This window comes from Zeugodacus cucurbitae, chromosome 3 (genome assembly GCF_028554725.1).
Source record: "Zeugodacus cucurbitae isolate PBARC_wt_2022May chromosome 3, idZeuCucr1.2, whole genome shotgun sequence".
NCBI lineage: Eukaryota > Metazoa > Arthropoda > Insecta > Diptera > Tephritidae > Zeugodacus > Zeugodacus cucurbitae.
Window position 1 is genome coordinate 49,606,079 of NC_071668.1, and position 24,837 is coordinate 49,630,915.

Sequence of the window (24,837 nt, forward strand, 5' to 3'; positions counted from 1 at the left end):
CGTGATGGCGAGAATGAGTGAAATCGGTCCAGGAGTTACCCCAGCCCTCTTAAACTTTATATAATGATTTTCGTTATTCTAGTGGACTTTATGCCGAATTTATGAGCTAAGTTGTGTGTCATCTTAATAAAATTAAATGAGTATAAAAAGTTCAGTTACACCAGAACGTAGCCCTTCCTTACATGTTCAATTTTGATAGCATTGAAATATGATTTTTAACTTCATATCAACACTAATAGTTCAAACAGTGAACGACGTAAACCCGTAGACGGAGAGTGCGAAAACGACATGTCTTATTAGATTTCAATGTAAATGTCAATGTATCAGTCATCACCGCTTCTACCGTACGCTACCGTAGATATTCTAGTCATTCGGATTTTTCCCGTAGAGAAGAGTCGGCCGCTTCTCAATCTCGAGTCTCTCGCTACGCAAGGTTACCAGTACCGATATTTTTGTATTATTTAAAAAATAACCTTTAAAATATTTAAAATTTTCTCAAACTAACTCAAATTTACAGTCGAATAATATTATTTGAAGAGAATTTTAAAGATTACAATCTTGTGAAAAACAATCTAGACAAGTTGAGCTATGGCAACATTAATTTCTCATTTTTTCTTTGCTTCTACGGGCATAACTTTTGACAAATTTTGGTTGCTACAGGCGACAAGTACGAGCGGGCGGAACGTTTTTCACTGTTTCAACCAGAGATAAAGAGATGTACAACTCTCATTTTACTGGAAGAAGAGCGCAATATTAAACGTCAAAAGCTTCTCGACTTTGACAGTTGACTGGATGGAGGAGGTTTTGACGTTTGCCAATTGGGAAACTGGAACGGCCAGATTGAAATATTGCCAAAGAAATTATACGACGGAGATATTTTTAAGCACCGTGCAAGATCACTTATAATTACTTAAAACAATAAATGTAAATGTTTTGTGATCTGCAGCTTAGGAATTTTATAATTCCATGCAAAACAACCAAAAAAATGTATTCATTGCCAGTTGATACGTATTAATTCACTTTATTTACCACTGAAAGTTCGAAACGCGGCTGTTTTAATATACCACAATATCGCTAATAGAGATGTAAATAGGTATTATTTATACTAATCGTTAAGTATATAATAATTATTAACCGAAATAAATGTTGGGTATTTTAATATAAATGCCCAAATATTAGTATTTTGTCTGAACTGGCAATAATGCAAATTGTTATAAAAAACGCTAATTTTGGGGCGTTCTCACACTGGAATAAGTTGGACATCCCTTTATCCCTGGTTTCAACTATAACCCTTTTTCACTTAACTGTAAGGAAAACGCTTGGAGCTTCAAATTAGGGACGCCAGAAAATAAATTTCGATTGAATACTTATATTCAGTGTTGGCAACACTCTGCACTTTTCACAATGTTACTACATTCAAAGATATACTTGATATCAAGTATGTATACCATATTTACATACGTATATGGAATTTATAAAAAGGGGAATCACATGATATAGTGTCCCATATGTATTCTACCAATTTCTATTTTAGATTGTGTAGCGAAACTCGCTCCTTCATTGTATCGCTGCTGTTGTGACGCGCAAGTTTGTGAAATAAAGTGCAGAGAAAATATATGTTTTAAACCAAATAAATTATCGAATTGTTCTAAAGAAGTAATTAATTAATAATTATGTCTGGACCAAATCCATTGGGAGCAATTGCTGTTAGCGTAGGTGTTGGGCTACTATATCAGTTTATGACCTCGAATTCCAAGAGTAAAATCGAGCTGATTGAGAATTTTCAACAATGCATTAAAGCCGTGAAGATATTACGGAGGTGAGTATACAATTAATTTCAATACAAATTATTGAATATGTTTGCAATATATTAATGTTTAAAAATTTTTTTGCAAGCGAGTAGGAATATCAGTGCACAAATATATACAGTCACACAGATAATAGTATGTACCCCTCCTGAAATTAATTCTAATCGAAGTTATCTTTACATTTGAAAGTGTAATGATACATTTTTTTTAACTAAAAAACAATCCCGTTATCATCGGCGTTATAATTTACATATACTTAAAATATATTTTGAAACACAGATAATTATACGTACGATATACCTACAATTAGAAAAAGCTATTTGAGGCGTAAATTTATTTTTTTATCAAACTAGTTACTCCTTAAGTAGAGTACATAAACTTAAAAGAAAATTGCATTCAATTTTATTGTATAATTATAATAATTACAGCATAACACACATTGCAATTCCAGTTTGAAAATTGTATATACATATGTACATACGTAAAGTTTACGTACATTACGGTTCTGGGGTTAAATTTGCTATGTATATCGTCAATTTAGAAATGTTTTATGTTATTTGTTTGTAAAAATGAGGAGGCGGGGAAAACAAACGAAATTCGATAACAAATAATAAAGTCACGAAAAGAGGGAAAATTTTTGAACTCAATTGCTAAAACTGTTGGTAGTAGTGATGAGCGATATTTCACTACCGGTGATTTTATCGCCGTACTTGAAAAATCACTTATAGCGACAGTGACTGTAAGGCCGTAATATCAGTGATTGGTGATTTTTCTACAAGCCACTATTTTACTGTGAATGAAATTTATCACTGGTACCAACTAGTTAACAGATGTTATTGCGGTGATTTTTATACTCTCACAACAAAAGTTGCTAAGAGAGTATTACACCTAAATCTAAAAGAGTTAGATATACAGTCATATATACCAAAGTGATCAGGGTGGTAAGTAGATTTGAAATCCGTCTGCCTGTCCGTCTGTGCAAGTGATAACTTGAGTAAAAATTGAGATATCCTAATGAAACTTGGTACACATGTTCCTTGGGACCCTGAGAGGGTTCTTTTCGAAAATGGGCAAAATCGGACCATTGCCACGCCTACAAAATGGCGAAAACCAAAAACACATAAAGTGTCATCACTAAGGCATAAATGAAGTTTTAAAAGTAAAATTTGGAATAAAGGATCGCACTAGGAAGGGGCATATTTGGATGTAATGTTTTTGGTTGTTTGTATATAACTCGCAAACCAATAAAGCTATATAAACCAAACTTTCTGCAGTCGGTTCCGTTACGTACCTCACCATTCACCATGAAACTAGTTGAAATTGGATAATAACCACGCCCACCTCCCATACAAAGGTTAGGTTGAAAATTTCAGACATTAAAAGTGGGTTAACTCACTAACGAAAAACGTCAGAAACACTAAATTTCACATAAGAAATGGCAGAAAGAAGCTGCACTCAGATTTTTTTACAAAATGGAAATGGGCTTGGCATCACGGACTTATGGGTCAAAAACCATATCTCAGGAACTACTCGACAGATTTCAATGAAATTCGGTATATAATATTTTTTTAACACTGTGATGACACGTGTGGAAAACAACGATAACTTCACATATAACTAAATTTTGAATTCCATCTTATTCCTTCACTTTATAGTATATACGTAAGGAACCAATGAAAATAGCTAAATAAAACTTTACACAAATACTGTATATGATCTGTGGCATCACTTGTCGAAATCGGACTATAACTTTTCAATGCCCCGGATATCGAATATGAAGAACTCAGAGTTATATGGTAATTTTTCACCGAAAATATAGGTAAATCTCTCAGATATCTTAATTTAATTCTGAGGAAATCGTTTTCTTCTAATAGTGTGTCTTGTACCAGAAATGGTTAAAATCGGGTCAAAATTTCCCCTAGCTCCCATATACCTAATATTAGGGGTTTCACACTTTCAATGGACTTTATACTAGATATGTATATGCCGAATATGTGAGTCAAATTGTGTGTTATCTTAATAAAAATATAGCAATATATTGCGAGAGTATAAAATGTTCGGTTGCTCCCGAATTAGTCTTTCCTTACTTGTTTTTCTATGTAAAAAATTATTTATTTAGTTCAAATTTTTTTCTGTCTTATCTAAACTAATATTATAAAGCTGAAGACTTTGTTTGTTTGTTTGTTTGAACGCGCTAATCTCCGAAACTACTGGTTCGAATTGAATAATTCTTTTTGTGCTGGATAGTCCATTTATCGAGGAAGGCTATAGGTTATATAGCATCACGACCAATATGAGCGAAGAAACAGTGGTAAATGCAGAGATAAAGGGATGTCCAACTTATTCCAGTGTGAGAGCGCCTCAAAATTTGCGTTTTTTATAACATTTTGCATTATTACCAGATCAGACAAAATACTAATTTTTGGGTATTTAAATTAAAATACCCAACATTTATTATGGTTAAAAATTATTATATACTGAATGTTTAATATAAAAATAACTTATTTCAATTTCATTTAGCGATATAATGGTATATTAAAATAGCCGGTTTTCGAAGTTTCAGTAATAAATAAGGTCAATTATTAAGTGTCAACTGAAAATAAATCAATTTCTTTTATAATTTTGCATGAAAAATTAGTTTCTCGATGCTGCAATTCACAAAAATATTCTTAAACCACTTTTAAATTACGCGTTTTCATTTATATTTATTGTTTTAAGTTCTTATTAGTGATCTTGCAAGGCGTCTAAAAATGTCTCCGTCGCATTATTTTTTTGGCAACATTTCAATCTGGCCTTTCCAGTTTCCCAATTGCGAAACGTCAAAACCTCCTCATCTCGACAAACTGTCAAAGTTTAGGTGGTTTTGACGTTTAATATTGCGCTTTCACTTCCAGTGATATGAGAGTTGTACATCTCTTTATCTCTGGGCTCAAAATGGCATTACGTAGGCTCTCGCATCTACTGGAATTGCAGCAACCAGAGATAAAGAGATGTCCAACTCTATTTTCATTGGAAGTGAGAGCGCACGGACAAACGTCAAAACCTACCAATCTTTGACAGTTGACTGGAATCAGTAGGTTTTGACCAGAGATAAAGAGATGTACAACTCTCATATCACTGGAAGTGAGAGCGCTATATTAAACGTCAAAACCACCTAAACTTTGACAGTTTGAGGAGTTTTGACGTTTCGCAATTGGGAAACTGGAAAGGGCAGATTGAAATGTTGCCAAAAAAATAATGCGGCGGAGACATTTTTAGCCGCCTTGCAAGATCACTAATAAGAACTTAAAACAATGAATATAAATGAAAACGCGTAATTTAAAAGTGGTTTAAGAATATTTTTGTGAATTGCAGCATCGAGAAACTAATTTTTCATGGAAAATTATAAAAGAAATTGATTTATTTTCAGTTGACACTTAATAATTAACCTTATTTATTACTGAAACTTCGAAAACCGGCTATTTTAATATACCATTTTATCGCTAAATGAAATTGAAATAAGTTATTTTGTATTAAACATTCAGTATATAATAATTTTTAACCAATAAATGTTGGGTATTTTAATTTAAATGCCCAAAAATTAGTATTTTGTCTGATCTGGTAATAATGCAAAATGTTATAAAAAACGCAAATTTTGAGGCGCTCTCACACTGGAATAAGTTGGACATCCCTTTATCCCTGGTTTTGACGTTTCGCAATTGGGAAACTTGAACGGCCATATTGAAATGTTGCTAAAAAAAATTATACGACAGAGACATTTTTGAACGCCGTGCAAGATTACTTATAAGAGCTTAAAACAATAAATATAAATGTAAGCGCGAAATTTAAAAGAGGGTAAAGAAATTTTTTATGATATGCAGCATAGGGAAATTAATTTTTCATGGAAAATTGTAAAAAAAATATCAATTGTCAGTTGACAAGTGATTAAATATTTTCCTTATTTATTACTGAAAGTTCGAAAACAAGCAATTTTAACGTACCTTAATATCGCTAAAAGAAATTTAAATATGTAATTTTTATATTAAAAATTCAGTTTACAATTTTTTTTTAACCGTAATAAATGTTGGGTATTTTAATTTAAATGCCCAAAAATTTGTATTTTGTCTGGTCTGGCAATAATGCAAATTGTTATAAAAAACGCTTATTTTGAGGCGCTCTCACGCTGGAATAAGTTGGACATCCCTTTATCCCTGGCAGCAACGCTACTTGAAGTTGGAAGAACGGCACATACGACACTGTAGCTTCAGTTAAACATGCAAATCTATAAAACATATATGAGATGAGCGCAATTTTCTAGAAGCACTTGAAAGAACAATGAAAAATCTGTGGAATAATAATCATCGCTTTGGTGGCGTAATGATACTGTTATTGACAAACACATTCTGTTATTTCGAAATCAACATCGTACTTGCGGCGGCACGCGAAAACCATATGATTGACCACGAATATGCGTGTGTTCCTGCAACAGGATAGCACCGCAGAAGATCTGCAAAGAACTGGGCAAATTCCGGTTAATACTTCTAATGGTTTGATATCAATCCGAACATTAGCCAAATTTGTCGTAACTACGATTGGTTGAGTGCACGCAGATTTTTAACTGTCAAAAATACCGATGTCGATGACTTAATCTATACGACTTAAAGTCAACTTCCGGGATATTTGTGTTCATACACATCGATCGATCATGTTGAAAATAAAGACGAAGCTGTGAATTATCCAGTGAAATTTCTAAATTCTTTGTCATTATAATGCTTTGTCATTTATTATGCTTCGCAATCTTCAATCAGCTATCGAATAATGCAATAGTTGCAAGAATTTTTTAAAGGGACTTACAAGAGGGCAGAATGCTTGATTCCACGAATTTCTTTGAGTTCCAACGATTTGCCATTTCAGTTCAAACGTATTCAGTTTCCAATGAGACTTGCATTTGGGATGACAATCAACAGGTCTCAAAGACAGTAGCTGGAGGTGTGTGGCATAAATTTCATTAACGAGTTGAAAAATCATCTTCTCTGCACAAAAAATGTTGTTTATTAAGCTGCGTTACATTGAAAAAAAAAATAGAAAAATCGTAAATAAATGTTTTCCAACACTATACAAATTCAACTTTGCTTTCAAAACAAATAATTTCACGCAGTGCAACGACTGCGGAGTCAGCTAGTAGATACATATTTAGAGAATAATGTCTGAAATTTTCAAAAAAAAAATTTAAACTCCTCCATTGCAACGTCATTTCCGGTGACCCCTTGAAAAAAAGGTGCGTCCGCGTTGTCAGCATAACTCCTGACAGGATTATTCAAAATGAAAAACAAAAATATAATAAGTGTCTGAGGTAAGACCATAAACTCGTGCTTGAACGAAGGAAAGACCAAAAATTTAAAAATTGGAATTTTGGCAACCATTTTTCCAAAATAAAATAAAAATTTCGGTCAAATTTGCTTGACATTTTTTGTTTTTTAATAGTTGTAATTGAAAAAAATAAGAATGATTAAATTGTATCTCGAACAAATGTGAAAAATTTCATCAAGATCGGTTGAGTAGTTTTCAGGAAAATTTGACAACCAACCGACAACCGAAAACTGGGTTCCGAGAAAAACGTGTTTAAAGTTTTGAATAACAATAGTACTTGACTTGGAGCGCACACCTTCCAAAGGCTGTATCTCCGAAACTATTATTCGGATCGAAAATTTAGGACAATATTCTTGAGATGTTGTGAAAATTAATAAACCAAAAAACAAACAAGTAAGGAAAGGCTAAGTTCGGGTGCAACCGAACATATTATACTCTCGCAATTTATTGCTATATTTTTATTAAGAAAACACACTGATATCTGAGAGATTTACACATATTTTCGGTGAAAAATTACCCTAAGGCACTGAGTTTTTCATATTCGATATCCGGGGCATTGAAAAGTTATAGTCCGATTTCGACAATTTTTTCACAATTGATGCCACAGATCATATACAGTATTGTGTAAAGTTTTATTTCGGTATCTTCATTGGTTCCTTATGTGTGTATATCTTATAAAGTGAAGGAATCAGATGGACTTCAAAATTGAGTTATGTATATGGAAAGTTGTCGTGGTTGTGAACCGATTTCATCCATTTTCAACACGTGTTATCAGGGTGTCAAGAAAATATTATATACCGAATCTCGAATCGGTCGAGTAGTTCCTGAGATATGGGTTTTGACCCATAAGTGGGCAATGCCACTCCCATTTTCCATTTTGTAAAAAATCTGAGTGCATCTTCCTTCTGCTATTATTTCTGTGAAATTTAGTCTTTCTGACTTTTTCGTTACTGAGTTAACCCACTTTTAGTAATTTTCAACCTAAACTTTGTATGGGAGGTGGGAGTGATTATTATCCGATTTCTTTCATTTTTGGACTGTATTAAGAAGTGGCTAAAAAAACGACTGCAAAAAGTTTGGTTTATATAGCTCTATTGGTTTGCGAGATAAGTACAAAAAACCTAAACCTAAAATCTAAACCCAACAAAGTACATCCAAATATGCCCCTTCATAGTGCGATCCTTCATACCAAATTGTATTTCCATAGCTTTATTTACGGCTTAGTTATGGCGTGTCAGTGGTCCTATTTTGAACTCCACTCTTCACCCTGATCACTTTGGAATATATAACCCTATATCTAACTCGTTTAGTTTTGGGTGTTACAAACAACCGTTATGTGAACAAAACTATAATACTCTCTTTAGCAACTTTGTTGCGAGAGTATAAAAATATGTATGAATTGAAAAAGAAATAAAGGTATCGCTATCAAAACGATTACGCCGAATATTGTATGAACAGCATCCGCTTTGCACTGCCTCTCTAATACTTTGATTTACGTGTATACATCGTTTTGATCATATTTACAAATCTTATGTCGGAATTAAGGAGTCTAGTGTAGCCAGAAGTCTCTATAATAACTGTATTTATTTGGAGATGTGGATAAGAAAATTAATATATTGAGAGAAATAAAATATGTTGTTGTTGGTGCGGATTAAATGATAAATTTATTAAAGCATTTATCTTAACACTCTAGTAATATCTTATCTTAAGTATGTACATATGTATGCATTTACAAGTTTGAAAACAGTTATATGTCCATATGTAATTATGTATTTGTACTTTTAGGCATTGTGCTGAAGTACCTGTTCTTGGCTTTGACTGTGAATGGGTGAACGCACCGGATGTATCGTTATTGCAGTTATGTAGTCACAAGGGCTTTTGTGCTGTTATAAGGCTATGCAATATACCAACACCACCGTCATCGCTGTGCGACCTACTAAGAGATCGGAAGGTGGTTAAGGTTGGTGTTGGCATTACAAGTGATTGCCAATATCTAAGAACGTGTAATCTTCCCACAAATTCTGCATTGGATTTGCGCTTTATGGCCAAATTGACTGGAGAAAGAGCGCAAAATTTGGCTGATATGTATAAGGATGTTGTGGGCGGTACTTTGAAAAAAGATTTTGAGTTAAGCTGTTCAGGTTGGGAGGCATTTCAATTGACTCCCCAACAAATTCAATATGCTGCTGATGATGCTATAGCAGGAATGGAGATATATTTACAATTAGCCAAGAAAGTGACAAATGTAAAAGTTTTTACGGATTATTATGATATGGATTACATACCTTATCACCACGACAATTTGAAAAGTCTTATTACAAATCGATGTTCACTCCAGTGAATACACTGTGAATATGTATGTTCAAAATTGTTGTTTGAATAAATACAGAAAGCTACATTGGTGGGTAAAATGGGCAAAAATGGATTACAAATTACACCAGTTTGAGTATAAATCTTCCCCCATATCCATATTATAGTGATTTTCTCTTTTCTGGATCACTTTATTAGTATTTGCCTTTTTGATTGAATTTATGTCGCATATATCTGTATTTCAGATGTCGCAATATAATTAGGCGAGAATATTTTAGGATTACACCGCCAAGATTTAAAAATTATATTGATGTACCATAAATAAATAATATAAATATCGATTTGTGTTAATTATATTAATTTTGTTATAAATATCTCGGGCATGGAGCGACATGTAGTAATGAAACAAAGCAAGTAAGTAATAAGTAAGTTTCGTCGAATAACGTACATATATATAATTAATGTGCAACATTGTTTAAATAAAATTTTACCTAACCTGAAAATATTTTCCCGCCTTTGAGTCTTATAAATTGCGAGAGTATAAAATGTTCGGTTGCACACGAACTTAGCACTTCTTTACTTGTTTTTTAAGGGGTTAGGTGGGTTTCAGAGGCTAAAGACAATGGGTATTTTTACAATTTTTTAATATATACAATCACATATTTTATAAAAACAACATATTTAAACAGTATTTTGTGATATTTTTATTCACAAATTCCCAAAACTCAACCTCATCTCCCATGACGTGTCTAAAAAAAGGTTTTGCGGTGGACATCGTAACTCATGATTATTTCATCGAAAAACAAGAAAACAAGAATATAGCGATAGTACATGGATAAATCTAGTTAATGAAAGAAGGAAAAAAGAAAATATTGAAATTTTAATTTGTGACAGAGTTTTAACAAAAAAAAACTCACTTTTCGGCCAAATCTTCGGCACATATTGGTTCAAAAAAATAGTTACAATTAAAATATAAAGAAATCCTTCCCTCATTAATTAATGTTATTCCAAAGATGTGTGCAAAATTCGAATATAATAGCTCCATAACTTTTTGAGTTATCGTGTCCACCAAAAAGTTTAAAGTTTTAAAGTTTTACATTCGTACTGACGTGGACTGATGGGCGGAACTTTCAAAGAGTATATGTATCTCTTAGAATATTACTCGGATTGATTTGATATTTTTGGATGATGTTTTAAACATATTGCGCCATTTAATAAGATACTATTTTTTTAATATTTTGAAACCCACCTAACCCCTTAAAGGTTTGTCCATTTATTAAAATCATGTTAAGCTCCCATAATCATTGAAACCTATTTATATGTATTATTCGATTATTTTGCTTTAAGTATTTCATAACTGGTTTCAGTTCTTCAAGTTTCAAATTGTGATACACATGCATACATATATGTATGTATATTCCTCTTCTTCTTGACTGGCGTAGACAGCGATTACACGGTTATAGCCGAGTCCACAACAGCGCACCACGCATTTCTCCTTTTGGCAGTTTGGCGCCAGTTGGTAATGCCAAGTGAAGACAGGTCCTTCTCCACCTGGTCTTTCCATCGGAGTGGAGGCCTCATCCTTCCTCGGCTTCCACCAGCTGGTACTGCATCGAACACTTTCAGAGCTGGGGCCCTTTGGTACATTCGAACAACATGTCCTAGCTAGTGTAGCCGCTGTCCTTTTATTCGCTGGCATACGTCTATGTCGTCGAATAACACGTACAGTTCATCATTCCATCTTCCGCGGTATTCGCCGTTGTCAATGTTTAATGGACCATAAATCTTAAGTAAAACCTTTCTCTCGAAAGTCCTAGTGCTGACTTTACTTTTCAATTGCCTACTCAGTCCATAGTAGCACCTGTTGGCAAGAGTGATTCTGCGCTTGATTTCAAGGCTGACATTATTATCGGTGTTGATGCTGGTGCCTAGGTATACGAAATTATCTACAACTTCAAAGTTATGACTGTCAACAGTGACGTTGGAGTCAAGATGCGAACGCGCTGACTGTTTGTTTGATGACAGGAGATATTTCGTCCTTGTCCTTGTTCACCATCAGACACATACGCTTCGCACCCTTACCCAGTCTTGAAAAAGCAGACCTAACAGCGCGGTTGTTGTTTCCAATGATATCGATATCATCGGCGTACGCCAGCATCTGTACACTCTTATAGAAGATTGTACCTTCTCTGTTTAGCTCCGCAGCTTGTATTATTTTTCCAGCATCGGGTTAAAGAAGTCACATGGTATTGAGTCACCTTGTCTGAAACCTCGTTTGGTATCAAACGGCTCGAAGAGATCCTTCCCGATCCTGACGGAGCTTTTGGTCTTGCTCAACGTCAGCTTACATAGCCGTATTTGTAGTACCCGCTGGTGGAAGCCGAGGAAGAGGGAGACATCCACTCCGATGGAAGGACCAGGTGGAGAGGGACCTGGCTTCGCTTGGTATAACGAATTGGTGTCAAACTGCAAGAAAGAGAGATGCGTGGCGCGCTGTTGTGGACTCGGCTATAACCGCGTGAGCGGTGTCTACACCAGTCAAGGAGAAGAAGAATAGTCTGTTCCTCTGATAGAATATATTACTTAAGGTTGGTAAACTAATTACAACAATAGCATTAATATACATATATAATATGTTTTCGGAGGGTGTTTTAATAGAACTAAATTTTTAACCCGTTCGATCCCATTGTACTCGCTGGGGTACAGAAGAAATCTTTTAGTTTTTTTAGAGGGTTTTATGTACCATTTTCATAAACCATGGTATAACATCATAAACCATGTAACTGTGTGCAATCGGATAGTACTTACAACCATTACCACTAATTTCGAGTGAGTAAAGTGAGATCCCAGGAACTTTTTCCTAGATCTCACAAACGGGGGCATCCTCTTCCAAACAGCTTCTGCAGCTAGCATCCGGCAACATTTTGAATGCCGATGACCGATGTCCCGATGGGACAGTGGCCAGTTAGAACTCCTATGGCCAGAGAAAGATTGACCTTGCTGAGGACAAAGAGTTCCCTTGACCTCTTGCGATTTACTTTGGGCCAGAAGGATCTTGCGACAGAACAGGTGCTACTAACTGTCCAGCACCTGCTCAGTGTAGCTGAGGCCCATTCATCCAAAAGCAATTTCAATAAAACTAGTTACATAACACTATATGGTGATATTCTGATTTTATGGTTGGAAAATGGTGAAATTGGTTCACAACCACGACCATCTGAGACGTATCCGCGGCCAACATTTGAAAGAGATAATAAATGCCAAATTAAAAAAAATAATAATTGCAAAGAATGTTCCTTCGAATGATAACAAACATTCCACATTAAATTTGATTTTTTTCTTTAAACAAGTAGGAAACCTCGAAATGGCTCACCCTTCATATTTAAATTTTTAAATATATGGAACTATCAACGCAAATAAATTGTTAACATTTGATAATTTATTAGCCGTTATATGTATGTATGTAACGGTACGGAAACATTTTTGTTTTGCCAAATATTTGCAAAAATATACATATTTATTGTTTTTGTTATTGTTTTGATTAGCAACAATATTTGGCGCAATCAATGTGGCCGGGAAGAACGCCGAAAGTGACTGCCGGCGAGCCGTACACCTACTATGCACACGTCGTTACGTTATACGTGATACTATCGTACGCCCGGCAAGTGGAGCTTAAGTATGCGCGTGTATACTCGTAAACACGAGCAAGGGGCATCAGTACGAGTGAGTGCGCGCCAACGACGAACGCGCTTAAATGCCTTAATTTAAATTTTAGTCGTTTGATATACGCCGTATGTGACGCGTCGTCGCTGTTCTCCAAATTGCTTGCTGTCATTTTTAGTTTGCTAAACAAATTCACGTAAAATAAATTTGTGTGTATGTGTGTTTTTGTTTTTATTGTACAATTCGGCTTTGTGCAAGTCAATAACATAAGTGTATACATATAAAATACGAACGCACTTAAATTAATGAGAAATTAATGGGACCATTAAAAAAGAAAATAAAAGAAAAAAATCATAAAATTCTATAAAAATTATTAACAATTATAATTTTGATAAAATATGTTTAGTGTATATATGTACATATATTAGTTTTAATTGCCGACATTGGTTCAACATATGGTAAATGTATTCCGGGAAGTCAAGTGTCTCAATCGTTTTGTACTAAGTTCTTGTGTGTTATCAGCAAATTAATTAAAATAATAATAATAAAAACAACAACACAATATTTATGTGTGCTATTGTTGTTTTAGTCGACATTGCGGCAGTAAATCAAAATGATTATTAACAATAGTAATTAAAGCACTTAATATTATATTTAGCCGCATGTCTCATTCATTGGACGCATAATAAAAATGCAAACGCACATCCACACAAACAAGTGTATGTACATTTGTTTATTCGTACATTGTGTATACTTTGTACAATGCGATATCTGTTTGACTGCTTGTTCATAGTGATTAAAGTGCTTTTGGTGTTAAAGCAAGATCGATTTGTTTGTATGTATGTACGCATGACGTTTGGACCGCATGTGCACAAATAAACAGAAGCAGCAGATCACAACAAATGAGTAAAAAATGCCAAAGATAGAAGAATAAATACGGCATTCGTGTAAAAGTGTTTATTATGCTTGTTGTATTTCAAATGTTTAGAATGCGATTAAGCGCATAAAAGGTGGTAAATAGTGCCGATAGGGCGGAGAAAAGTATAAAAGCGTACACGCATGGAATACAAAGTTTGCGAAAAATAAATAATTGTTTATTTGCATATGTATGTATGTATGTGTGTATAAGTAAATCAATACAACAATAATAAGTATTGCTATGCAGCAAAAAAAGAACAGAATAATTATAATATCCAAAGCAAAAGTATTTGAGTTGCATAGAAGATTAGCTGACATACTTGTGTAGTGAGCATAACGGTTTTAAAAATATTGATAGCGGTGATTTTGTGTGAAAAAATGTAAATTGTAAAAATAAACGCTTTCTTAAAAAATGATTTGTGTAAGTGCGTGTAAAGTTAGTTCTACTGATTTTAGAGAAAGCATTATTATTATTATTAAAAAACAAAATAAATAATATATATAAATATAATAATTTAAATTAATAATAAATAATAATGACGTGTATTTAGAAAAACTTAACAAACTTCGATAAGCATGTGAAATTATTCTGAAAAGTCGTGGTATAATATTTTATGTGGCGCTGTGCTAAAATTTTTGACAATTTTATCGTTTTTTTTCTTAACGTAAAAATTAAGTCTTACTGTTTTAAATGTTGAGTAATAAATTGCTGAGTAATTACTCAAGGTCAAAATTTGGTTGGGTAATTTTCTTTGATTATTGTTGTATTATATTTGGTTTTTTCTTTGATTGAGTCATAAGTAAAAAACCTGTGTATTTCTAATTTGCCTTCGAATTTCGAATTATGAAAGGATAAACAAGATTATTAATTACAGGAAATAGTTAATAAAAAAATGTGAACTAAGGATACAATCTAATTTTTCTTCTCAATACAGTGTTTACGTGAAGCTTATATGGCAGATGTTATTAGTGGTTAAAGTTGGATATTCAAAAATAAAAAAATAAAAGCTTTATATTTCGAAATATACTGGACCAATTGTTATAAATGTCGTTAAGCGGCCTTTCTCCCGGTATTTATTTATTTAATTTCAATAGAAATATTCCAGGAAAAAACACTTGGATTAAAAATTGTATATCTTTAAATTTAAAGAAATATGCATACAAACAAAAGAGTAACTTACCAAATTCTCAAAAATTTTGGCAGTATATTTTGAAATTTAAAATTTAAATTGAAATAAAAAAAATTTAATTTTTCAAACATCCAACTTTGACGCCTATATATCATCGATCATATAAGTTTGCTTGAAAATTGTTATATACCAATTGAATAAGAACAAGGAAATCGTAGATAATGCCCATGTTACTTTTTTGGGAACTTACATACTAATGGTTAAATTTCGAAATACGAAGACGAATATTTCGATTTTGGAGGCTAACTTCGAAAAACAGAGTACATACTTTTTGACTTATGACTCAATCTCCAGGAAAAAATATATTTGGTCCAATACCCAGTTAAAAAGCCAATTTTGCCGTATAGTGTTACTCTTAAGAAAGATGGTGTTAGCGGGAAGAGAAATTATTTATGTAAAATATTTTGTCAGTAGAAACAAAAAAAAAATTGGATTAAAAACATTTATTCCATTAATTAAACAAAACTATTAAAATTATATTTTTAAGAACTCAAGTGAAACTTAATAAATTTTAACAACAAATCATGATTTGGAATTACAATTTGTTTTACCAACATTTACACAAAAAGTGATTACTCCATCATATTTTTCGGCGTAGATTCCAACTTCATTCAAGCGCTTCTAAGGAAACGCAAAATAATGCGCTGGAAAGAATTAACTTTAGAAAGTAGTTTAACTCATTAGCAAGCACTAAAGCAAAAAAAGTAAAGAAGTCAACGACATAGAAGTGAAGGAAAAAAACACGAAAATGCGTAAACTCACATCAGAATCAGAAATACATGCATACATTCAACATATACAATAGGTACACATAGAAATGGGCATAATAGTCACACACTATGTGTGTATGTATGTACTACCACTTGAAACATTTTTATACACTCGAAACATAGTTTGAAATTGTTTTGTTCACTTAACGGTTGTTTATAACACCTTCCAACTAATCGAGGGAGAATGTAGGTACATATACATATAACAAATGACACAAATTATTATATATATATATTTGGCGTAGGAACCGCTTTAAGCGATTATAGCCGAATCCACCAGAGCGCGCCACTCATTCCTCCTTTTTGCTTTTTGGCGCCAACTGGAAACACCAAGTGAAGCCAGATCACTTTGCACTTGGTCTTTCCACCGGAGTGGAGGTCGTCCTCTTCCGCGGCTTCCTCCAGCGGGTACTGCATCGTATACTTTCAGAGCTGGAGTGTTTTCTTCCATCCGTACAACATGACCAAGCCAGCGTAGCCGCTGTCTTTTTATTCGCTGAACTATGTCAATGTCGTCGTATAAATCGTACAGCTCATCGTTCCATCGTCTGCGGTATTCGCCGTTGCCAATGTTTAGAGGACCATAAATCTTGCGCAAAACCTTTCTCTCGAAAACCCCAAGAGTCGTCTCATCGGATGTTGTCATCGTCCACGCTTCAGCGCCATACATCAGGACGGGAATAATGAGCGACTTATAGAGTTTGATTTTGGTTCGTCGAGAGAGGACTTTACTTTTCAATTGCCTACTCAGTCCAAAGTAGCACCTGTTGGCAAGAGTGATTCTGCGTTGGATTTCAAGGCTGACATTGTTGGTGTTGTTAATGCTGGTTCCCAGATAAACGAAATTATCTACAACTTCAAAGTTATGACTGTCAACAGTGACGTGGGAGCCAAGACGCGAGTGCGCTGACTGTTTGTTTGATGACAGGAGATATTTCGTCTTGTCCTCATTCACCACCAGACCCATACGCTTCGCTTCTTTATCTAGTCTGGAAAACGCAGAACAAACGGCGCGGTTGTTGCTTCCGATGATATCAATATCATCGGCATACGCCAGGAGCTGTACACTCTTGTAGAAGATTGTACCCTCTCTATTTAGTTCTGCAGCTCGTATTATTTTTTCCAGCAATAGATTGAAGAAGTCGCACGATAGTGAGTCACCCTGTCTGAAGCCTCGTTTGGTATCGAACGGCTCGGAGAGGTCCTTCCCGATCCTGACGGAGCTTTTGGTGTTGCTCAACGTCAGCTTACATAGCCGTATTAGTTTTGCAGGGATACCAAATTCAGACATCGCGGCATAAAGGCAGCTCCTTTTCGTGCTATCGAAGGCAGCTTTAAAATCGATAAAAAGATGGTGGGTATCGATTCTTCTCTCTCGGGTCTTTTCCAAGATTTGGCGCATGGTGAATATCTGGTCCATTGTAGATTTTCCAGGTCTAAAGCCACACTGATAAGGTCCAATCAGTTCGTTGACGGTGGGCTTTAGTCTTTCACACAATACGCTCGACAAAACCTTATATGCGATATTGAGGAGACTTATACCACGGTAGTTGGCGCAGATTGTGGGGTCTCCCTTCTTATGGATTGGGCAGAGCACATTAAGATTCCAATCGTCAGGCATGCTTTCTTCCGACCATATTCTACAAAGAAGCTGATGCATGCACCTTATCAGTTCTTCGCCGCCGTATTTGAATAGCTCGGCCGGTAATCCATCGGCCCCCGCCGCTTTGTTGTTCTTCAAGCGGGTAATTGCTATTCGAATTTCTTCATGGTCGGGTAATGGAACATCTATTCCATCGTCATCGATTGGGGAATCGGGTTCGCCATCTCCTGGTGTTGTACTTTCACTGCCATTGAGCAGGTCGGAGAAGTGTTCCCTCCATAATCCCAGTGTGCTCTGGACATCCGTTACCAGATTACCTTCTCGGTCCCTACATGATAATGCTAACAGATTTTCATACTTGTAATGTTTCAGACGGTTCTAATACTTACAATATTGTTAGAGTATATAACACACGGCTGCGCACGAACTTAACACTTCCTTATTTCTATTCCAGCTACATACATACGTATGTGCATATGTATGTACATAAAAATTGTTACTTAAAAAAATGTAAAATGATGTTGTTTAACGTTTAAAGCACGACAGCAATGAAGCATTGTAGCATTTTTGCGAAATAAAACAATATAATTAAAAGTTCATATACTACATATGAACCAAATAATTTACATAAGTATATTTAATGTTGAAATTTAACTGCGCAGCAAGTGAATAGTAACGAAGACTAAATATGTATCTATGAAAAAAATTTATAAGTAGTTATTCGCCTGAAGAATGTACTTTATACACACATATACATGCATACATATATAAATAAATATTTATTAACTAGTTACTGTGAAAGGCAATAAATTATGCACTTTACCAAATGAAAAGAACAAAAACAGAAACAGAAAATAAGTGCCAATTTCATAAAAGTTTTAAGTGACGAATATAATTTCGAGCAAAAAATGTGAGTATAAATTACATATATTAAAAAAATATTATAAATTATGTATAATAATAATTTCTTTATTTTTGCTGAAACATAATCTCGAGCCAGTTAGTCAGAATAACTGAAATTCTCAACAATAGCTTAAGTATGCTTAATATGTTATCAGACAGCTAAAAAGTTTTTGTTCATGTTAGAGAACGTCACATATTTTTAAACAATAATGATTATATATTGATTATAGCGTTCCTCCAACTTTTCGATATTATTTGGTTCAAATAAGTTTCAGTCTCGGCGATTTCTTTACAGCGATCATTTTTTTAGGCTTCAAAAAGTCGTTGAGACCATAAAATTTTGTATTGGGGTTCAACGTTGTAACAACATGCTTTAGCCTCAATACAAAACTAACCATTCTTTAATAAAGTAAGGATCCAATCTCATAACAGGTTTTCAGGTATTCAACAATAAATTCCGTTTAGGTCCGATGAGGTTCTTCTCCATACTGAGCTAGCAGTGGGAGTGTGCAATCAAGCACAATTCCATTAAGGAAATTTATTTTCATGCTGTCGACGTTTTAAAGCTTATAATTGATTTCAATTATTATTGTAAATTATTGCCATATTGTCATATAAAAAAGAATGCACCAGCTATAGAGTTTATTATATTTATATATTAATTAAATAGGTAATCTTTCAAGTTTTTATTGATGTTTTCACACCTTCAAAAAGAATGTAGTTACGCGTAGATAATAAATATTATTATTATATAAAGAAAAAAATCCAAAACAATGACCTGCGATTTTTGAAAAATATCAAAAATTAACAAAATGGAGTAGTTCTGAAAAAAATGTCGTTTTTTAGGTAAAAAAATGTATTTTTTTAATGCCAAATTGACAATTTTCAACCAATCAAAAATATCGTAGGTCATTGTATAGTAAATATATTCAAGCATACTCAGTTTCAATGTGAAGTCGATCGATCAATTTATCGTTGAGTCAGCAATTTTGAAAAATGTCGTTTCGATAAAAACGTGTTTAAAGTTTCGACGATAGCGGCTTATACTTGCAAGCGGTCGCTCTTTAAAACGCTGCTATTCAAGACCTTACCGCTTTACAGGATATTTTTGGAAGTTTGAAACTATCGAATATGCAAAACAGAAAATGATCGATTTTGGAAACTGTCATACTGGTATAGCCAACTTTTCAATTCTTACGTTGAAAATGATCTCTAAAAATTTAAGACGTTGATAAAAACTGCCTAAAATCATGAAATTCATGGGCCTATTGAGGTCGGAATTATTCAACCAGAATATCCATGATTATTAGATCTTCTTCGAGATCTAGAATGCACTCAAGTGTTAATTAGTATATAAATAAGATCTGACTGATTTTACATTGACAACGTCGTGACTTGAAATGGTAATACATACATAATACTTCTGGCTGTCGGTAATATCTTAAAGATCAGGTACTGGGAGAATTCGAAATTTCTAAAAATGTTGTTTAATTCTTAAAAGCGGTTGGCTTATTCTATGAACCAAGAGGATACATTGTTACCAGATCTTCTTCGAAATGATATTTTTCTTCTACTATATTGAATATGGTAAAATACTTTGAGAGTTGCCTCTGATACTTCAAATGTCTTTTAAATTCGGTTAGTGATGTAGATTTGGTGGTTTAAAAGAAATCTGATTTAGTCCTAATTAGATCTATTAATTTAGTACTGCATTCAATCTATTATTTAAGCAGTATTACATCAAATTTCATGGAGCTTTGATCGCGTTTTAATAAAAGTTGGTACCTTAAGACAAGTCAGATCAAAGGTTGTTCCATGTAGTACATAATTTCAACATACATAGATAATATGTAATATTAATTAATATACCGTTAGGAAGTTAGGGGTTACTTCATTAAATACCAATACTGATGAGATATGTTAATTACTATTTAATTTATGCAACCACATAACTATATACGTATGTAAATATGTGGAAATCTCGATGGTCATAAAATTTGAAACTCACCGGGTGTTTACGATCAACTTGACAGTAATCCGCTCGTTAAACTTGACCAAATGCACTACGCAGTGGCTTTGATTTGACGTAAATTATGAAATATTTGCAAATACATGAGTATATAGTTGATATGTTTGTTGATGCATAAGTTTTATTTTATTTACTTAAGATAATACAAATGGTATAATTGGTTGCAGAAAACTCTTAAAAAATGTATCGTTTAACCGAAGCGTAAAGCCTCTAAGTTTACTATACATAAGAAATATATATAATGCATACATATAGTTTAGATCCTATCTTAATATATAAAATACTCAATCGTCATAGTTGTAAAACCAAGAGCCAAATGTGGCGGTTGTATAATAAAATTAGTCGTAAAAATCATATTATCTCATTGTACAAGTGTGTAATATGAAAATGTTTCGTTCAATATTGGTTTTCGTTAAGAATATGCAAAATGGGAATTTGTTTTCCAAATGAATCTTACTAATTTCAATAATGTAGTAGTCAAAATGATGTAGTTTCATATACATATAAATTAGTATATACTCTTATGTTTGCAAAATTTCAAGTTTCATAATACCAACTAAAGGCGTCGAAACTAATTTACATTTAAACTCTTTGTTTATGCGTTTTTGACGCACTTTAGTCTGTGATTAAATTAGTTTCCAGCATGTAGGTGTAATAATTTGACAAACATGTGTTCAACTGTCGCATCTTTTTAACGGCTTTAGCTGTCTACCGAAGTGGTACATATGATTGAAACATCGTAGCGAGACTGACACAATCGAACGAATTTTTCGTTTGGTGCTCACCTTAATGTATGCCGACGAATTAATTTAATTCACCTCTTCCGATAGGCATATGATTGTTTTTTTAAAAGCTATTCATATCAATAATTAATGTAACTGGTGGTTTTACATTAGTCGATATGACGGAGACTGTAATTTAAAACGCAACACTATAAAGTCATGCACTACCTATCAATATTTAATTACTAACTTTATTAAGATGTAATGTTGTTTGTCCGAGAAAAGTTAGTTGTATTTATTTATGTAACTGTCATTGAAAATTAATAAATACTAATAATGAAAATATATCCAGTTTTAGACTTCTTAGTTGAGAAATATTACTCCAGAATTCAGTTTAACATTTTTTGGAAACAGGGATGATGTACAGTATTTAAAGAGAATTGATTTTATTGAGAATACAAAAGTAATGCAAAAACAAACCAAACACAACAAATTCTTTTCTTTTTGTCTTTCAATTTTGTCAGTGTCAAGAAGCTCTTTACACATTTCGTTTTTTATTTCTTTAGCATGTGTTACATAATTAACCGTACTTTAGGGTTACCTATTGATTGATACTTACAATGAATTTGTCAACTAGTTGGTGATTCATTTTTGCTTTTCCATATCTAAAATATCCAATATTGCCTTTTTAAAATGTCGGACAAAGGGTTATATTTTGAAGTAGTACAATTACTATAATTTACTATAATCACCAATTTGGCAAAACCCCTTGAGAGCTATCAGAAATATTTTCTGTAACCCTCTAAAGAGTGTATAAAATGTAGAATAGATCAGAAAACAAAGAAATACTAGAACCAAAGCGAGAAAGAGGCATTAAATTATAATTTACTGGACGTGTACATCGCTTAATGACTCGAAAACTTGATCCAAATTGAAAAACTTCGGCCAGGGCTCTTACGAAGAAGCTCAACGAAGAGTGCAATATTCAGATTCTATTATATGCATGGAAAAATTTATAATTTTTAAATAAAAAATTAAATCCTATTAGATATATAATAACAAATGACAATATTTTCATTTAAGTATTTAATTTTTATAATAAAATTGTACAATTATTATATGATTTCATTTTATATATGAACTCAATATTTATGTATATATACATATTCTTGCGTTGCTGAAATTAAGTATATATTCTTTACTATTTTATACTTAAGTGTGACATATATATATATGTATACATATTTTCGTATAATCGGAAGGCGTCAAAAGTAGCAACAATTTGCGCACGCATTACATACTATGTACGTGTATACATATATATATATGTATATACAAATATGTATGTATATCCAAATATTTTGGCGCTTTACTTCTCCATTGTGAGAAAAATGCTTTGGCATTTTTGACAAAATCAATTTGTTTCGTGTACATATGTATGTATATGCTTACATATATTGGTGACCGGATGATCAGCATAATTTATTTGCATATAATTAAATAAACTAAACTACATATACATTTATTAAGTATTTTGAAGATTAGTTTAGTCTAATATCGCGTTGACGCAACACAATTTGATTCTTGGTACGTGGGTTGCTCTATATATTTCTGTTCCAGCAAAGAAATCAGGCACATTGGCGTCTTTTATTTGTTTTATGAAATAATTTTCAATACATTCAACTTTGTCAAGCTTTTTGTAGAAAACTTCAGCAGACTAAAATCTCTCAAAACTCTAAAGTATGCATAGCAACCTTCGTATGTAGGTACATACGTATGTATATATATCAACTAATATTTTTTTTGTTGAAAAATATTTAGAAAATGCGCCGTTTTGTTTTAAGTTTCATTGAACATTAGATAAAATTATTTGAAAATTCAACTCTTTGCCTAAGGCAAGGAAATGCGAATTTAAAAAAATATGTATGATATATAAAAATATATTTGCGTAATAAAATATTGCAAAATGTATGGAAATTTTATAAAATTTTTTAAAAGTGTAGAGATGTATATGTATGTATATATAATATTTATTTGTATATAGTATGCACCATTTCCTATTTTATTTCGTTTCGTTTTTTTTTTTTTAATTTATTGCATAACTAAAGGGGTTTTCAGTAAGAGCGCTAAAAGTTTTTTAAATAAAACATAAACGGTTTAGGACAATGAAATTCTTTATTCCTGTGAAAATACATTCGATGCAATTATGTAACGAATTCGATTTCTTTTTATTGGTCACCACGGGCACACTTGCAGAAGTCCAGGCGCTGAACCCAATTTTCGACGGTTTCAAGCATAAATCGGCCGATACTGCTACATTTTCACGTTCGATATTCGTACGAAGTTCAAACTTGATGTAGCCCCATAGGAAATAGTCTAACGGCGTCAAATCGCTATTTCGTGAGATAACACGTTCACCAGACTTGGTTTTCAATAAATCGATTGTGACATTCGCTGTGAAGCTTGTCCACATGTTGTTCAATCCATATCATCCAAATCGGGCCAAAAATATTCAGTTACCATTGACCGCACCAACCCGTAATTTTTCGGGATGCAATGCTCATGAGGTATGTGTGGATTGCTGCCTGACAAATAATGCATATCTCGCTCTTTGTTTTTTCTTGAATTTTAATTTTACAGATCAAAATTTAATGCTATTTTCAGAGGTATAATTATTTAAGGGTAAAAATTAGTACTAAATATTTTCTACATAAAAAATATTTACAATTAAGTTATTTTGTCAAGCAAACAATTTAGTACTATGGTCTAAAATATACTAAATTTTTCAGTTTAAACTAAAGGATTTTATTAAGCAAACTTAAGATTACATGGTGTTTGGGAAAATTCAAGACTTTAATATCATCATTTAACATAAAAAACAAATTGTAAAATTTTTGTGTTTGTGTTTGGTTTAGTTTAGGGAAATCTCTGTTGCTTTATTGTTACTCAAAACAGTTTAAGTGCATATAAATATATACATATGTATGTGTATAATAATTTAGAATGTTTACATATACAAAAATTTCGCACTTCCGTATGGAATGCGTTAAGCTTAATGCAGCCGGGTTAATAGCGGCAGGTCTGTTGGGTAATATGCAATTAGTAATGAACTAAGTGAAATAAATATTTATTAATTCGTTGTTTATTTAGTACAAACATTACTATTAATTATAGAATATGTGTACCCATTCATATATTTATAGAAGCAAATGAAAAGCGGACTCGGTTGAAACCGGAACGCAGTTTCCTTACACTACCCTAGCCCTTCAGCTCCCTTAAAAGTTATTAAAAGCAATGGATGCTAGAGATCATGGTATACCTGCAACCCGGGGTGCACTTCTAGGAAAGAAAAAGTTAAGTAGTATCTTAAAGGGATAACTGCAAGATAACTGTAAAAACTTTGTTTAGTTAGTAGAATAGGCGCAGTATAGGTCATGCATGAAAGGATGATGAGACACTAGAACATTATCTTTGAGAAAGTCCAGCCTCCAGTTGGTTTAGAGTGATACCTTCTACGTCTTGGAATAAACACATTGGGATTAATAACGGCTTAAGTGTGGTCAAGCGCTCCT

General features: G+C 33.1%; 2 protein-coding genes across 10 annotated transcripts in view; both read left to right on the top strand.

Annotated features, from left to right (window-relative positions):
• The first annotated feature begins 1,524 nt into the window (after positions 1-1,524).
• On the top strand, positions 1,525-9,823 carry LOC105219816 (exonuclease 3'-5' domain-containing protein 2). The gene is made up of 2 exons (XM_011196139.3): positions 1,525-1,819; positions 8,943-9,823. The coding sequence occupies exons 1-2, from the start codon at positions 1,674-1,676 to the stop codon at positions 9,496-9,498; spliced, it is 702 nt and encodes a 233-aa protein (XP_011194441.2). The 5' UTR covers positions 1,525-1,673; the 3' UTR covers positions 9,499-9,823.
• Positions 9,824-13,170: 3,347 nt separating this feature from the next.
• Positions 13,171-24,837, top strand: part of LOC105219818 (receptor-type guanylate cyclase gcy-8-like) — a 48,156-nt gene continuing 36,489 nt past the window's right edge. For 2 of the 9 annotated variants that reach the window (XM_054228319.1, XM_054228320.1), the window contains exon 1: positions 18,402-18,521. The gene's annotated coding sequence lies outside the window, so the exon portion shown is untranslated. Of the gene's footprint in view, positions 13,344-18,273; positions 18,522-24,837 lie in introns of those variants that run through there. The other 7 variants (XM_054228313.1, XM_011196141.3, XM_054228314.1 and 4 more) reach the window with 7 other exon arrangements.